Raw genomic sequence first — 17470 nt, 5'->3', positions numbered from 1 at the left:
TCAAGAGAAACTGAAGTACTCACAAATATTTCTTGATCTACTCATTTCTCTCCACCTCAACTGCTGTAATTCTAGAATAGCTAACACCATTCCTTGCTTAGAATTCTGGAATAGGTCATAATTGGCTTCTTCTCTTTCACTCTTGTCATCTCCAGTCCATTCTCTGCATGGCAGCTGGGTGTTCTTTTCCATAAACACACCAGGTCATGTCACTTCCCTACTTTAAACTCTTCCATGGTTTCTGTTGCACATAAACTAAAACATACACTTCCTATGGCTCAGCAGGTCAGAATGAACCGAGCCCTGCACATCTCTGTCACCATGACTCCCCTCTGCTCGCCAAGATCCAGTCACACTACTTTCTTTCCAGTCCTCAGTTGCTCCATTCCCTCCTTCTCCCACCTCAGTGCTCATCCCCTGATGTGCCTGCTAGAATCATCTTCTCCTAGCATTTTTTCATCCTTCAGGTCTTACTGCAAATGTTACTTCCTCTACAGAGACCCTCCTTGACCACCCTTTTCACCCAACCAAAACAATTCAGTTCAGTTCAGTCGCTCAGTCGTGTCCGACTCTTTGCGATCCCATGAATTGCAGCACGCCAGGCCTCCCTGTCCATCACCAACTCCCGGAGTCTACCCAAACTCATGTCCATTGAGTCAGTGATGCCATCCAACCATCTCATCCTCTGTCATCTCCTTCTCCTCCTGCCCCCAATCCTTCGCAGCATTAGGGTCTTTTCCAATGAGTCAACTCTAAGCATGAGGTGGCCAAAGTATTGGAGTTTCAGCTTCAACATCAGTCCTTCCAATGAACACCCAGGACTGATCTCCTTTAGGATGGACTGGCTGGATCTTCTTGCAGTCCAAGGGACTTTCAAGAGTCTTCTCCAACACCACAGTTCAAAAGCATCAATTCTGCGGCGCTCAGCTTTCTTCACCGTCCAACTCGCACATCCATACATGATCACTGGAAAAACCATAGCCTTGACTAGATGGACTTTTGTTGGCAAAGTAATGTCTCTGCTTTTAAATACGCTATCTAGGTTGGCCATAACCTTCCTTCCAAGGAGTAAGTGTCTTTTAATTTCATGGCTGCAATCACCATCAGCAGTGATTTTGGAGCTGCAAAAAATAAAGTCTGACACTGTTTCCACTGTTTCCCCATCTATTTCCCATGAAGTGATGGGACCAGATGCCATGATCTTAGTTTTCTGAACGTTGAGCTTTAAGCCAACTTTTTCACTCTCCTCTTTCACCTTCATCAAGAGACTCTTTAGTTCTTCTTCACTTTCTGCCATAAGGGTGGTGTCATCTGCATATCTGAGGTTATTGATATTTCTCCCGGCAATCTTGATTCCAGCTTGTGTTTCTTCCAGCCCAGCGTTTCTCATGATGTACTCTGCATATAAGTTAAATAAGCAGGCTGACAATATACAGCCTTGACATACTCCTTTTCCTATTTGGAACCAGTCTGTTGTTCCATGTCCAATTCTAACTGTTGCTTCCTGACCTGCATACAGGTTTCTCAAGAGACAGGTCAGATGGTCTGGTATGCCCATCTCTTTCAGAATTTTCCGTAGTTTATTGTGATCCACACAGTCAAAGGCTTTGGCATAGTCAATAAAACAGAAATAGATGTTTTTCTGGAACTCTCTTGCTTTTTGATGATCCAGCAGATATTGGCAATTTGATCTCTGGTTCCTCTGCCTTTTCTAAAACCAGCTTGAACATCTGGAAGTTCATGGTTCACGTATTGCTGAAGCCTGGCTTGGAGAATTTTGAGCATTACTTTACTAGCATGTGAGATGAGTGCAATTGTGCGGTAGTTTGAGCATTCTTTGGCATTGCCTTTCTTTGGGATTGGAACAAAAACTGACCTTTTCCAGTCCTGTGGCCACTGCTGAGTTTTCCAAATTTGCTGGCATATCGAGTGCAGCACTTTCACAGCATCATCTTTCAGGATTTGAAATAGCTCAACTGGAATTCCATCACCTCCACTAGCTTTGTTCGTAGTGATGCTTTCTAAGGCCCACTTGACTTCACATTCCAGGATGTCTGGCTCTAGGTGAGTGATCACACCATAGTGATTATCTGGGTCATGAAGATCTATTTTGTACAGTTCTTCTGTGTATTCTTGCCACCTCTTCTTAATATCTTCTGCTTCTGTTAGGTCCATACCATTTCTGTCCTTTATCGAGCCTATCTTTGCATGAAATGTTCCCTTGGTATCTCTAATTTTCTTGAAGAGATCTCTAGTCTTTTCCAATCTGTTGTTTTCCTCTATTTCTTTGCATTGATCGCTGAGGAAGGCTGTCTTATCTCTCCTTGCTATTCTTTGGAACTCTGCATTCAGATGGGAATATCTTTCCTTTTCTCCTTTGCTTTTCACTTCTCTTCTCTTCCCAGCTATCTGTAAGGCCTCCTCAGACAGCCATTTTGCTTTTTTGCATTTCTTTTCCATGGGGATTGTCTTGATCCCTGTCTCCTGTACAATGTCACAAACCTCTGTCCATAGTTCATCAGGCACTCTGTCTATCAGATCTAGTCCCTTAAATCTATTTGTCACTTCTACTGTATACTCATAAGGGATTTGATCTAGGTCATACATGAATGGACTAGTGGTTTTCCCTACTTTCTTCAATTTAAGTCTGAATTTGGCAATAACCAATTCATGATCTGAGCCACAGTCTGCTCCTGGTCTTGTTTTTGCTGACTGTATACAGCTTCTCCATCTTTGGCCGCAAAGAATATAATCAATCTGATTTCGATGTTGACCATCTGGTGATGTCCATGTGTAGAGTCTTCTCTTGTGTTGTTGGAATAGGGTGTTTGCTATGACCAGTGCATTCTCCTGGCAGAACTCTATTAGCCTTTGCCCTGCTTCATTCTGTACTCCAAGGCCAAATTTGCCTGTTATGCCAGGTGTTTCCTGACTTCCTACTTTTGCATTCCAGTCCCCTACAATGAAAAGGACATCTTTTTTGGGTGTTAGTTCTAGAAGGTCTTGTAGGTCTTCATAGAACCGTTCAACTTCAGCTTCTTCGGCGTTACTGGTCGGGGCATAGACTTGGATTACCGTGATATTGAATGGTTTGCCTTGGAAACGAACAGAGATCATTCTATCGTTTTTGAGATTGCATCCAAGTACTGCCTTTTGGACTCTTTTGTTGACCATGATGGCTACTCCATTTCTTCTAAGGGATTCTTGCCCACAGTCGTAGATATAATGGTCATCTGAGTTAAATTCACCCATTCCAGTCCATCTTAGTTCACTGATTCCTAGAATGTCGACATTCACTCTTGCCATCTCCTGTTTGACCACTTCCAATTTGTCTTGATTCATGGACCTAACATTCCAGGTTCCCATGCAATATTGCTCCTTATAGCATCGGACTCTGCTTCCATCACCAGTCACATCCACAGCTGGGTATCGTTTTTGCTTTGGCTCCATCCCATCATTCTTTCTGGAGTTATTTCTCCACTGATCTCCAGTAGCTTATTGGGCACTTACTAACCTGGGGATTTCATCTTTCAGTGTCCTATCTTTTTGCCTTTTCATGCTGTTCATGGGGTTCTCAAGGCAAGAATACTGAAGTGGCTTGCCATGCCCTTCTCCAGTGGACCACATTCTGTCAGACCTCTCCACCATGACCCATCCGTCTTGGGTGGCCCCACACGGCATGGCTTAGTTTCACTGAGATAGACAAGGCTGTGGTCCGTGTGATCAGATTAGCTAGTTTTCTGTAATTTTAGTTTCAGTGTGTCTGCTCTCTGATGCCCTCTCACAACACCTACCGTCTTACTTGGGTTTCTCTTACCTTGGACGTGGGGTATTTCTTCATGGCTGCTCCAGCAAAGTGCAGCCGTTGCTCCTTGGGCCCTAACCTAATTTTCCCTCTTAGATACCTGTTGTTTTCCTTTATGACAGCTATTGCAATTTATAACTATGTATTTATTCTGTGTTTATTTGTTTAATATGTTTCCTTTACTATAAACTCCATGATATTGGTAGTATGCCATTCATCACTTTATCTCCCGAATACAGAGAGGGCTCGGTGGCCCTGGCTGCAGAGCAGAGGGCGCAGTTGCCACTCACCTTTGTGATGGGAGCCTCGATAGTCATGGAGTGGATTCTCGCCATGGATGGGTAGCGACGGTTCTGCAGACTTGGTGCTGGAGAAAGTCAAGAAAGCTGTATCTGTTGCTGGTGGCTCAGCTGAGTTTAAGTGCAGCAAAGGAACCCTTCATGGACTGGGGGCCTGATTCTCACAGGACTACTGTCCTCCACTGCACCCCACAAAGCAATGAATTCACCCATCTCTTAATCTTAAAATGCTGAGAGGTCAGCCACTACTTGTCAGGGACTGGAAAGGGTGCTCTGGCCTACAACTTTGATGACAGGAAGGTTTTATGAGTCTCAGGCCCACAGGGGGATTTCAGAGAGGGTTGATGCTAATGATGCTTCAAGACTCACCTTCCCTAAGTCACTGAAGCCCAACTTGGGCAGGCCCATCACTTTCCGTCTTCAGCCACAGATCATGTAACCAAATAACTGCAGTGTAGGAGGGAAGGTGTGATCCGTGACAAGGGTGGGGGTAGGCAGGAGAATGAGCCCACCCTCATTCTGAGTCTTCAGGGTCTTAACATCAAGAACCTATGGTGGGTCTAGCTCTCATCTATAAAAACTGAGCTAGTCCAGCTGAAATTCCCTCATCCATTATCCTCTCCATCTAAAATGGATATCCTTTCCATCTATCTACACCCTCAACCCAGTGGGAAAAGTTTCAGTCCATTTTTGTCATTTCATTTTTGGTCCCAATCTCTTGCATGCTGTGTGCTTTAGCCACCTTCCTCTATGAATTATCCATCTTATTTCTTTGGTCCTTGTTAGTTCAGCCGCTTCCCTCATGCTCAGATTTCCCACTGCAACCTGAAGGACAGCAGCTAAGAGTGACTCAGCCATCGAAACTGAGCTGCTCCAGTGGTTATGTGTCCTAATGCACATTAGGACATAAAGGAACAAGCATAGAGTCATTCATAGAGAAGACCAAGACTATAAAAAGTAAAAAAGAATAAAAAGGCCTAAAATTTTTCTGCCTACAGGAAAAAAAGCCAGTTTAGTCATAATCCTACTCTGTGGGATTTTGTTTATATGCTGACAAATTCTTGAATATATTCCTATGTCATTTCCTGCACTTTAAAGTCAAGGAAATAGGAACTTCTTACCATCACTGCCTCGAGATGATATTGATTTCACATCAATGGACTCTTTCCTCCTGTTCTTGTATCTGAATGAATGAGACTCTAAGGATTTCAGATTAGTAGTGGAGAGTGATTAGTTTACAGCTTATTCACAGCAAAGTTTACACATATTTTTTCCCTCATTCTCCAAAGAAAACACGGTTACTTTTTAAGCACTGTAAAAATACTTTTGAAGAAATAGCGAACCACTATGTCTTTAAATCCTCAGCATACACAGTATTGTCGGTAATATTAATTGTAAAAAGATGTCCTTTTCTTGCAGTACCATATTACATTGTAGTGCAGCTTATTATTAAGGGTTATTTAGTTCCATTAAAAAATATCTTCTTGAAAATAGACATTAAACCTTGGGGAGAATTTTGAGGATTTCTTTTTGACCTGAAGGACAAAGGATGGGAAAGGCTTCTGTGGGGATATCTGAGGAAATAAACTGCTAGCCAAATCCATAGAGAATTGAATTTATTTGAGAAATCAATTTGGACCAATTTTAGGTCCCTCTGAAAAGTCAGACCTCTAGATGGTTTTCTAAGTTCTCCTGAGAATATGCTTTCATCAAATGATGCAGATCCCAGGAATGAAGAGAGGCAAAAGCAATTTTATAATCCCAATAATTTCCAACAATTTACTTTCACTTTCATCCCTGTTTTCTGATGGAAAAAAAAATACTTAAAAAAATCTGTGTCTTTGCACACTTTGAATTTAACACTCAAAATGTGCTGTCACATTAATGTGAAATCTAATTAAACAGTGCTACCAATGCAGACCAAAGGGTGAACATGTCAGAGGGGGACTTCAGAAAAACACATTTTCAGGGCATCTGCTTCTTGTACGAGTAACCCATGAGCAAGGAGGAAAACTTAACCATAACACAGGATTTTTCCTCACTGAGCATATGTGCAGGTTTCAGCAGGGGAAATCTTTTTCTCAGACACCAATAAGTGACCATATTTTAAGAGAGAAAAAGAGATGTAGTGATTTTTACAGAATTGTCTAGTGACACCAAAAAAGTACAAGAGAACATAGTAATTAACAGAACCAGCTCCAGAGCCAAATTGCTGAAATTCCAATCTCCACTATGCCATCTCAAAGCAGTGTAACCTTGGGAATGTTCCTTCTGTGTCTCAGTATCCACAAGATGGGGATGATTATAACATCTCATTCATAGATTGTTGTGAGATGTAAACGAGTTAATTCATACATAGCACTTGGGACAGCCCGTGCCTGCTACATAGGAAGTATACAGCTCATGTTGTCTGTTATTATGAATCACATCTGTTCATCTGCATGTATAACTTTTCAAGCACACATGGGATCATGTTACAATATTATTTCACTACTTGTTATCACTTTGTAATATGTCTTCGATACTTCTCTAGGTCACCTTTGTAACTATTTAATGTTCTTAAATATCTGATTCAATTTTAACCAGTTTAAATCAGCAACTATAGATAGTACTTTAAAAAATCTGATTCAATTTTTAAAATTTAAATCAGTAGTAACTAAATCTGAATTATATTTATATAGCTTACAGTGGAAGGTGCGTGTGTGCTAAGTCACTTCAGTTGTGTCCGATTCTGTGATCCTATAGACCGTAGCCCACCAGGCTCCTCTGTCCATGGGATTCTCCAGGCAAGAATACTGGGGTGGGTTGCCCTGCCCTCCTCTAAGGGATCTTCCCAACCCAGGGATCAAACCCAGGTCTCTTATGTCTCCTGCACTGGCAGGTGGGTTCTTTACCTCTAGCACTACATGGGATGCCCAGAGTAGAAGGCAGAAGTATTACAAAGTTAATCTGAACAAAGCCTTAGGATCTTGCCTTAAATCACCTAACTTGAAATAGTTTACTATCCCTTTGTGTATTTTTCTTTCAGATCCTGCCTTAATAATTTTCCTGGCCTTGGATTTGAGCTTCAGTATTTCTTTATAAGGAATCTAGAGGTAGTGCTACTTCAAGTGATATTGTTGGGATCATATTGCATCTTTCAAACCTGAGAAACTAGTGGTTATTTGCAAGACACTGGTTTTTAGCTTATTCTGGAACTTAATAGTCACATACATCCCTAACATTTGTTTATCAGATAACAAATTAAACCCAACTTATTAAATATTTAAGATTAAATTCAGGATTAAAGAGCACAAGAGTTCCTCAAAGTGCAGTTTCCAAATAAAGCTAAACTAGAGAGACTAGTACTCTTGCCTGGAAAATCCCATGGACAGAGGAGCCTGGTAGGCTGCAGTCCATGGGGTCGCGAAGAATCGGACACCACTGAGCGACTTCACTTTCACTTTTCACTTTCATGCATTGGAGAAGGAAATGGAAACCCACTCCAGTGTTCTTGCCTGGAGAATCCCAGGGACAGGGGAGCCTGGTGAGCCGCCGTCTATGGGGTCGCACAGAGTCGGACACGACTAAAATGACTTAGCAGCAGAGAGACTATATATAGCTCAGGCTGGCTGGTTGAATTCTAAATCATTCATTTGAATTATTCAAAGATGGGAAATGCTTATTCTTTCAGACTTCATTTCAGCTAAAATTAAGAAAATCTTTAACAACAGAAAAGACCAAGGGTTTGCAGAAATTATTTCTTCAATAAAGGCCATTTAAATCAAAGAATTCATTTATTCCTTCTATCAACAGATGTCATGGAATTTGAATTTAAAAGGACAGAGAAATGAAGGATGAGCGATTCAAATAGCCATACTCAATGGCAAAAAAGGATACAGTGTCATCAATCCAAAAAAAAAAAAAAATCAGCTACCATATACTGAGCACCTGCCATGCATCAGACATTGTGCTTTACTATTTATTTTAACGATAGTAATTATATAATCATTACAACAGTTCTGAAAGCTACAAAGTACAATCTCCATTTTACTGATGAGGAAATTTAAACTTGGAGAACTTGTGTGGGTAGCTCAAGGTCAAAGAGCTAATAAGTGGCAGACCTTCTGCTTTCCAAGACGGGATGGTTCCAGTTTATCATCAATGTTCTGTATTTGTTGAGTGTCTGTTATATGCAAGGAAATACTGGGCACCATAAAGGACATGAAAATGCTTGTAACAGTTTTTAGCTGGTAGCTTAGTTAAAACAATACTCTCACTAGGTTAAGGAAATAAACTAAACCATCTGTGAAAGAAACACAGTGTGGAGGGAAGAGGAGAAAGATACCAAACAGTTAAAAATGCCAGGTACTGCTAGATATTATATACATTTTGTCCTTTAATCCTCATGTTCACAATGAGATGGGCACTGTTAATTCATCTGACAAATGAAGAACCTGAAGGTCAGCTCAGATGAAATCTTTCTGAGAAGGTGAAAACGGTCCACTCTAGAATGGAGGAAAGGAACTACGTAAGCAGGCCAGGGCCCAACTTTACGCCTATGCGGCTGGGAAGCCCCCAGCAGCGGGGAGAAGGTGCTGTCTGTACAGGAATGAGAATTGTACATTGTTGGTGGCAGACTCATTTTTCCCTCTAATGATCAAAGAATTCCAGACCTTTCTGATGTAGAGGTCATTAGTTCAGCCCCCTCTTTTCATGGGAGAGGAAACCAGGAGTCAGTGAGTCTTGCTCAAGGTATGACATGCGGGTGTGGACAGCTGAAATGGTGACTGGCTGCTCCCGAGTCCCAGGAGGGCCTATTCACGTTTCCTAATCGTATGCAGTCACTGACTGCCGCAGAGAAGGGGAGCCTGACTGTGGTGTGACAACAGTGTGCTCTCTGGGCCTCCAGGCCACTCTCTGTTTTGAGTTTATCTGCTCTCCACGGTTTCTAGACAGCAAAAGAAGCCAGGATGGGGAAGGCATTCAGGAGAAAAGGTTGCCATGAATGAAGATTCAAGGCCTTTTAAAGGATCCTGCTTTTAACCTGGCTCTCAAACCTTTCATTATCGGCACTGAAGTATGAGCAATTCAAGCTTCTGGGGGTGAGACTGTCAATCCAGGCTTCTTCAGACTGATTCGCAGACTTGAGCCCACAAATCCCACCCGACCATGTAAGAGTGAAATTGCAGTATTCTCACCTGTCTGAGAATTGTCTCCTGAATCACGATGAATCTTGAGAATCTAAAGTTATTCAGAAGTTTGGTAAAGCAAGAAAAAGAGATTTAAAATATGGTATTAGTTACATTTCCAACCAATTTCATTAAAAACTCTGAAGAGTTCAAGAAAGGAAGACGTTGCACAGATAATATGAACAGATGAAAGATGTACACAGGTGATAACACTACAAATTCTCTATTACATCCAGACACTTATAAAATGCCTGAGTCTGAGAACAGGAAGACATCCAAGGGATGGTCTTGCTAAGCAAGACATCTAGATCTCCAATCAGCTGTTCTCATTTTTGACAGTCTGCAGAAATGCAGAAAGACAAAAAAAATTTAAAACAAGATTAAATATTTTTATCAGACTATCATATATATACCCTGTTTTTATTTCAGACATGTACATTTTTCCTGTAATATAAAAGCAGTCTGAATTTAAGCCTAGAATTCAAAAAAACCTTTCAAAAAAGCTCTTCAAACACCCATCAGCTACAGACAGAGTCAATTTACTAAACATTTCTTCACAAGGTCTTAACTTTAGATTCAGTTTAGCACCTATTTCTTTCTCAGTATCAATTTTTTGTGCTAATGCTCGGTAAACATCTGTCAAATGGTGAGTGAAGTCACTAACAGTAGAAATAATAAATATGCTTTCTTTGGGGGGTTCTGCATTTCTCGTGTTGATAACTCAGACATTGATTCTGGGGCAAGTCTAGCTGTCATGATTATAATCAGGCTGCTTTGCTGCTAAATCCACCTATTTCCAGTTTCTAAAACCATCATACGTTTGTAGGCACTGAATGAATGGAGGAAGTCAACCTGAAGAGCAAGACAGATGAACGTGTAGGACGGTTTATGGAGGAAGACAGTATGGCTTAGCAACATCAGCTGTAACAGCCAGAAGTCCCATATATTAATACAGCAGATACAGGTAAAATGTTCCAGCTTGATTGAACCATTGAAAAATAATCATGTAAAACTGAAGTGTTAATATAGGGGGTTTTGTACGAATTTTTCTGCACAGTTCATTCCATATAACTACAGAAACAGTTTCATGGCCAGCCTGTGTGAGATCTCGGTCTTGCGGGTGACCAAAGGGCTCTGACTCATCTACCCCATAATTATGGGATCTTTTTATTTCTTCTGTTTTTTTCTTGTTTTTCTTAAATTTTATCTGGCTTCATTGGGTCTTAGTCGGAGCATGTGGGATCTAATTCCCCAACCAGGGATAGAACCCCGGGCCCTTTGCATTGGGAGTGCAGAGTCTTAGCCACTGGAGCACCAGAGAAGTCCCTGTTTTGTTTTTTCTTTACCAAGAAAGGCCATTTGCTCAAAGCTACTGAGTGCAATATGAATTTTTGATATACCAAATGAGTACAGCTTTTTCTCAGTCAACTTTTTAGCTCAAAAGCAAGTCATCGTTAAATGAAAGCTTTTCTCTCTGAATCACAATCCACCTTTCCTTAAGGAACAAAGTCCCGTGGCTCCCAAGATTACACACCAAAAACCCTTTCTTGTCTTTCACTGACCTCCCCAGGCCAGCTGACTGGACTGTGGACCTCCTGGGAGGTCAACACAGGCTTTGTGTTCAGTCTTAATGGAACTAGATGAAGCCCAAGGTCCAAGAGAGGCCCAGGCCAACCCTGCCTTTAGGATGACGGGCTCCACGTTGTGGACAGCAGAGAGACTGGAAACACTCCTCAACTGACCGACCATCACTGGCTTCACGAGTGGAGCTGTGTCAGGTCGTGACTCGCTTCACAATCCTCTGTGGTAAGAACTGTGCCTGGCGACAGCTGGCCCCTCACACCTCAGCAGGGCTAGGGTTTTATCAAAGCTTCTGACTCACAATCCATGTGCCTCTCCCAGATACCTCTTACAACCAAGGGTTCACTTGAATGAAAAAATCTTACAGAATTACAATTTTCTTCTTGGAAGGCTAAACCCATCCATCATTTATAACTTGGTATGAATGCTTCCACTACAGTTATTTCCTCATAATTCTCAGTCACTCACTGAGAAAATGGGCTTCCCTGGTGGCTCAGTGGTAGTGAATCCACCTGCAATGCAGGAGACGTGGGTTCGATCCCTGGGACGCAAAGATCCCCTGGAGGAGGAAATGACAACCTACTCCAGTAATCTTGTCTGGGAAATCTCAAGGACGGAGGGGCCTGGCGGGCTACAGTCCAGGGGGTTGCAAAGGGTCTGACACGAATGAAGTGACTGAGCACACACAGGAAACACAGAAAGTGAGCAGTTGTGTGGTTGGCATTCACTGGTGGGCAGTCAGACGAGGCTCGTGGCCTGAGGACTGTGGACAGGAGGAGAGGAGGGGCCACTCCTCCCACGACTACAGCAGCCATCTCTTCCATGTCTGCACAGTGCTAGCAGCGCCGGCAACCTGGTCATTACAACGTCCTTGCAAGGGAGGGAGGGTCATCATTCCTTCTGACAGATGGAGAAGTTGAGGGACTTCCCTGAACCACGCAGCCAGCACTTGGCAGATCTCAAGTCCAAACCCGGCTCTCTCTAGGTCTAAAGCCGCTTCCTCTTTGTCACGTTGCTCTCTATGGTTAGGCCCCAGAAGGGCAGCCTGGGGTTCAGGCTTGTTAAACTGGGGTCTGAGGACACAATGCTCTGGTTCAGTGAAGGGCATCTGTTTGAATATAATTTCCTTTGTAACTCTGGAGAAGACATGACTCTCTGCTATTGATAGCTTTTGTCATGCGCAAGCTAAAGCGAAGCAAAGAATCCTAGTTTGAAGGCCACATGACAGCCAATCTCTCCAGAGTGTGGTGTTTTGTTTTCCCTCTTGCAATGGAAGTGCATCTATAAATGACTAAGAATAGAGTTCCAAAGAATAGCAAGGAGAGATAAGAAAGCCTTCCTCAGCGATCAGTGCAAAGAAATAGAAGAAAGCAACAGAATGGGAAAGACTAGAGATCTCTTCAAGAAAATTAGAGATACCAAGGGAACATTTTGTGCAAAGATGGGCTCGATAAAGGACAGAAATGGTATGGACCTAACAGAAGCAGAAGATATTAAGAAGAGGTAGCAAGAATACACAGAAGAACTGTACAAAAAGGATCTTCATGACCCAGATAATCACGATGGTGTGATCACTCACCTAGAGCCAGACATCCTGGAATGTGAAGTCAAGTGGGCCTTAGAAAACATCACTACGAACAAAGCTAGTGGAGGTGATGGAATTCCAGTTGAGCTATTTCAAATCCTCAAAGGTGATGCTGTGAAAGTGCTGCACTCAATATGCCAGCAAATTTGGAAAACTCAGCAGTGGCCACAGGACTGGAAGAGGTCAGTTTTCGTTCCAATCCCAAAGAAAGGCAATGCCAAAGAATGCTTAAACTACTGCACAATTGCACTCATCTTACACGCTAGTAAAGTAATGCTCAAAATTCTCCAAGCCAGGCTTCAGCAATACGTGAACCGTGAACTTCCAGATGTTCAAGCTGGTTTTAGAAAAGGCAGAGGAACCAGAGATCAAATTGCCAATATCCGCTGGATCACTGAAAAACAGAGTTTCAGAAAAACATCTATTTCTGTTTTATTGACTATGCCAAAGCCTTTGACTGTGTGGATCACAATAAACTGTGGAAAATTATGAAAGAGATGGGCATACCAGACCATCTGACTTGTCTCTTGAGAAACCTGTATGCAGGTCAGGAAGCAACAGTTAGAACTGGACATGGAACAACAGACTGGTTCCAAATAGAAAAAGGACTATGTCAAGGCTGTATATTGTCACCCTGCTTATTTAACTTATATGCAGAGTACATCATGAGAAACGCTGGGCTGGAAGAAACACAAGCTGGAATCAAGATTGCTGGGAGAAATATCAATAACCTCAGATATGCAGATGACACCACCCTTATGGCAGAAAGCGAAGAAGAACTAAAGAGCCTCTTGATGAAAGTGAAAGAGGAGAGTGAAAAAGTTGGCTTAAGGCTCAAAATGCAGAAAACTAAGATCATGGCATCTGGTCCCATCACCTCATGGGAAATAGATGGGGAAAAAGTGCAAACAGTGTCAGACTTTATTTTTTTGGGCTCCAAAATCACTGCAGATGGTGACTGCAGCCATGAAATTAAAAGACGCTTACTCCTTTGAAGGAAGGTTATGACCAACCTAGATAGCATATTGAAAAACAGAGACATTACTCTGCCAACAAAGGTCCGTCTAGTCAAGGCTATGGTTTTTCCAGTAGTCATGTATGGATGTGAGAGTTGGATGGTGAAGAAAGCTGAGCACCGAAGAATTGATGCTTTTGAACTGTGGTGTTGGAGAAGACTCTTGAGAGTCCCTTGGACTGCAAGAAAATCCAACCAGTCCATCCTAAAGGAGATCAGTCCTGGGTGTTCATTGGAAGGACTGATGTTGAAACTGAAACTCCAATACTTTGGCCACCTCATGCAAGGAGCTGACTCACTAGAAAAGACCCTGATGCTGGGAAGGATTGGGGCCAGGAGGAGAAGGGGACGACAGAGGATGAGATGGCTGGATGGCATTACCAACTCAATGGACATGAGTTTGGGTAGACTCCGGGAGTTAGTGATGGACAGGGAGGCCTGGCTTGCTGCGATTCATGGGGTCACAAAGAGTCAGACATGACTGAGTGACTGAACTGAACTGAAGAATTCTGATATCCTGCGTCTCATAGGCTCAGCACTAAGCTGCTGCAATGTGAATGCTGCTGGCCTGGCCTGTGCCACGCCTGCCAGAGCTCACAACTGGAATTTCTTATTAATAGCAAGGCTTTGGAGGCTTACAGCCTATTTTGGGGGGAAAAATTTGTAATTCCAGTGTTTTAGTTACTTAACATACAATAGGTTCAAAAGTTCCCTCAAGTGTTGCTGTCCTTGTGCTAAATGCTCTGTGTACAGACACTGGATTATGCTTGGCTCTTAAAAACACTGCAGGTTCTAGATGTGTGTGTGCATGCATGTCAAGGTCATTTGATTGTTTTCCTCTTAAAGAATAATCATTTAACAGTGATTCTCAGGACTTCCCTGGTGGTGCAGTGGTTAGGAATCCACCTTGCAATGCAGGGGTGCGAGTTTGATCCCCGGTCAGGGAACTAAGATCCCACATGCTGCAGGGCGACTCAGCCGACTGAAGCCCACATGACTCACCTAGAGAGCCTGCATCCTGTAATTCCTGAGCCTGCACGCTCTGGAGCCTGTGTGCCACTACTCAGACCCAATGCAGCCAAATAAATAAGTATCTAAATAAATAAAACTGTAAAAAGGTATTTTCTCTGCACATCCACCAGAACGCTTAAAACTAAAAAGAAATTCTGTCAAGTGTGTGGAACAACTGCAATTCTTACACACTAGAGGGTGTATAAAGTTGTACAGTCACTATGGAAAAGGTCTGGCAGTTTCTTATAAAATCAAATGCATGCCTACCCTGTGGCCCAGCTCCTCTGTGTTCAGTTCTCCTTCTGAGTGCTCTACCCAAGGTAAATGAGAGCATATATTCACAAAAGGACTTGTCTAAGAATGTTCAAAGGAATCCAAACGGAAAGCAGCTCACAAGTCTATCAATAAGAGAAATCAACTGTGGTAGAAATAAAAAGGAAAAAACCATACTGATACATACAACATACATGCATGCTGAGTCATGTGTCTTGACTCTTTTGCAACCTCCTGGACTGTAGCCCGCCAGGCTCCTCTGTCCATGGGATTTCCCAGGCCAGAATGCTGGAGCAGGTTGTCATTTCCTTCTCCAGGGGATCTTCTCGACCCAGGGATCAAACCCACATATCCTGTAGTTCCTGAACTGCAGGCAGCAGGTGGGTTCTTTACCATTGAGCCACCTGGGAAGCCCACGTACAACATAAGTGAATCTCAAAACACTAATGATGAATGAAAGAAGCCAACACAAAAGAAGAGACGCTTCATGAAGCTCTGGAACAAGCAAAACTAATCTATGGTCACAGAAGTCAGAACAGTGTTACCTCTGGGGGTGGGAAGGAAGGGAGTGGAGGCAGGGATAACTGGGCAGGGGCATAAGGGAATGTCGGGGGTGGGCAGGTTTGAAATCTTGATAGGGTCTGCATTACAGAGGCATATGCATTTGTCAAAATACAAGGAATGTTATACTTAGGATTTGTACATTTCACCATATGTAACCTTTACTAAGAAATGAAAAAATTCTCAACCACATATTAAATTCAATTTAATAATACGCATGCCAAACTACCAAGGGGTGAAATGTCCTGATGTCTGCAACTTAATTTGAAATCTATCAAAGAACAAGATGGACTGATGGATAAATCGAGGGAGGGATAGATGGATTGATAGATGATTGAGCAAAGTGTTAATTACAGAACCTAGGTGGTAGGTTTATGAGTATTTACTTACAATTTTTCTCTTCTATGTTTGAAAAATTTCATAATAAAATATTGAGAAAATTATATGTTCAACTGAGAACATGGATTGATAGCTTAAAATTGGAAGTCCGAAACAATTTCAAAATCAGTGAAAATAAATAAGATGAAGAAAATTGAAAACAGCCTGAAACTGAGTGAGGTAAGTGACACGTCCCCATCCCGGGGACTCTACCATGAACCTGGGCATGAAATGGATGTTCCACTTCAAATCATAGCTATGGAATTATAGACAGCAGCTGCCAACCTTAGAAGCATAAGATTTACCTAGGTAACTATTTAATACACTGATTTTAATAATTTTATTGATTGATTTTGTGCATTATGGAGTTATAAGTGAACCTAAATCTTGATCTCTCTTCTGGGAGAAAACCTCTGAAATAACTTTTTAAAAAAATGAACAGTCACAAGACTTTTTAGCAATTAAAATGAATCAAGGCCAGGATGACTACAATAACAAGCTACTAAGCAAATAAATACTAGATACCTGCTTCAGTATGCACTTCAGAATCACCTTGGGAGAGTGTGAACAGACCTTGGGTAGAAATGTCTGAATCTGCTTTTGTCACCATGGAACGACAGAGTTATACAAGGCATCCATTGTAATTAAAACCACCAGATCTCCCAGTGTGTGAGCTGGGTGTGGGTGTGTGTGTGGGGGGGCAGTCATCCTTGATGCTTCCTTTTTTCTCATCCTCACATCTAGTCCATCATCAAATCTTGTAAAATCTCATTTCTAAACACTTCTGGGACTACTCACTTCTCTCCATTGTCAGAGTACAGGCTAACATCATCTGAACTCTGACCTCGGCAATAACCTTCCCAACTTAATCCATTTTCAACTTTTGAATCAGGATCCTGCAAAACTGTATATCTAATCCTGCCATTTTCCTGCTTAAAACTCATACTTCCCACCTGGTCTTGGGGTCAGCCCCATGTGACGACCTGGCTATGAGATGCTGGAGTGTGGCCTGGCCCTGCCTGTTCCCCAGAGGCACCCTTGACCCCTGCCACTCTGCCTGGGCTCCCAGTTTGTGAGCTACACTGCCATCCCCATCTCTCTGATTTTCCCAGGTTCTTTGCTACCGCCTCAGGGCCCTCACACGTGTGCCTCTTGCCTGGAAGCTTCCCGGTCCACTCTCTTCCTTTTGCCCATTTGTCCTCCAAATCTTAGCTGAGGGTGGTTTCTCAGGGAAGCCTTTCCAGGTGTTTCGTGCCCATCCCAGTCCCTCATGAGGTTAGGTTCTAGTGTCACGTGTTCTCAGTGGGCTTTGCCTTTATTGCATTTTATACAGTTCATAACTTTGTACTTATTTCATTGTCTGTTATCCTTCCCAACTACAAGTCCCACTTATAGCAGGAGTAGTGTCTCACTTGACTACCCTAGTACTGAGTGCTAACACAGTACCTGCATGCAGAAGTATACTAAATATCAGTCCACACAAGAGTGAGATTAATCAGGTTCTTTACCTTAAACTTATAGCTTGTGGTGAAAACACTGTTATTAATGATTTGCCCATCATACTGGTTTTTGTTCATTATACTTAATAGTGACGTCTCTAAAGTGCTTCATGGTACGGTTCAGTTCAGTTGCTCAGTTGTGTTTGACTCTTTACAACCCCATGGACTGTAGCACGCCAGGCTTCCCTGTCCATCACCAACTCCTGGAGCTTGCTCAAACTCATGTCCATTGAGTCGGTGATGCCATTCAACCATCTCATCCTCTGTCAACCCCTTCTCCTCCCGCCTTCAA

The 17470-nt window shown here is 42.5% G+C and overlaps 1 protein-coding gene across 20 annotated transcripts in view; it reads right to left on the bottom strand.

Annotated features, from left to right (window-relative positions):
• PDE8B (phosphodiesterase 8B) overlaps positions 1 to 17470 on the bottom strand; it is a 292972-nt gene that overhangs the window by 48020 nt on the left and 227482 nt on the right. For all 20 annotated transcript variants that reach the window (XR_014058459.1, XM_081505927.1, XM_081505928.1 and 17 more), the window contains 3 exons: positions 9285 to 9327; positions 5226 to 5303; positions 4096 to 4172 (listed from right to left, as the gene is read on the bottom strand). Coding sequence is in view for 19 of the 20 variants with exons in the window: in XM_081505927.1 (XP_081362053.1) it covers positions 4096 to 4172; positions 5226 to 5303; positions 9285 to 9327 (198 nt within the window). In the remaining variant the exon portion in view is untranslated. The remainder of the gene's footprint in view (positions 1 to 4095; positions 4173 to 5225; positions 5304 to 9284; positions 9328 to 17470) is intronic.

Source organism: Giraffa tippelskirchi, chromosome 7 (assembly GCF_054371585.1).
Source record: "Giraffa tippelskirchi isolate mGirTip1 chromosome 7, T2T-mGirTip1v1.2.pri, whole genome shotgun sequence".
In the NCBI taxonomy this organism is placed as follows: Eukaryota; Metazoa; Chordata; class Mammalia; order Artiodactyla; family Giraffidae; genus Giraffa; species Giraffa tippelskirchi.
Note: the sequence above shows the minus strand (reverse complement) of the source record. Positions and strands in the feature narration are given on the sequence as shown.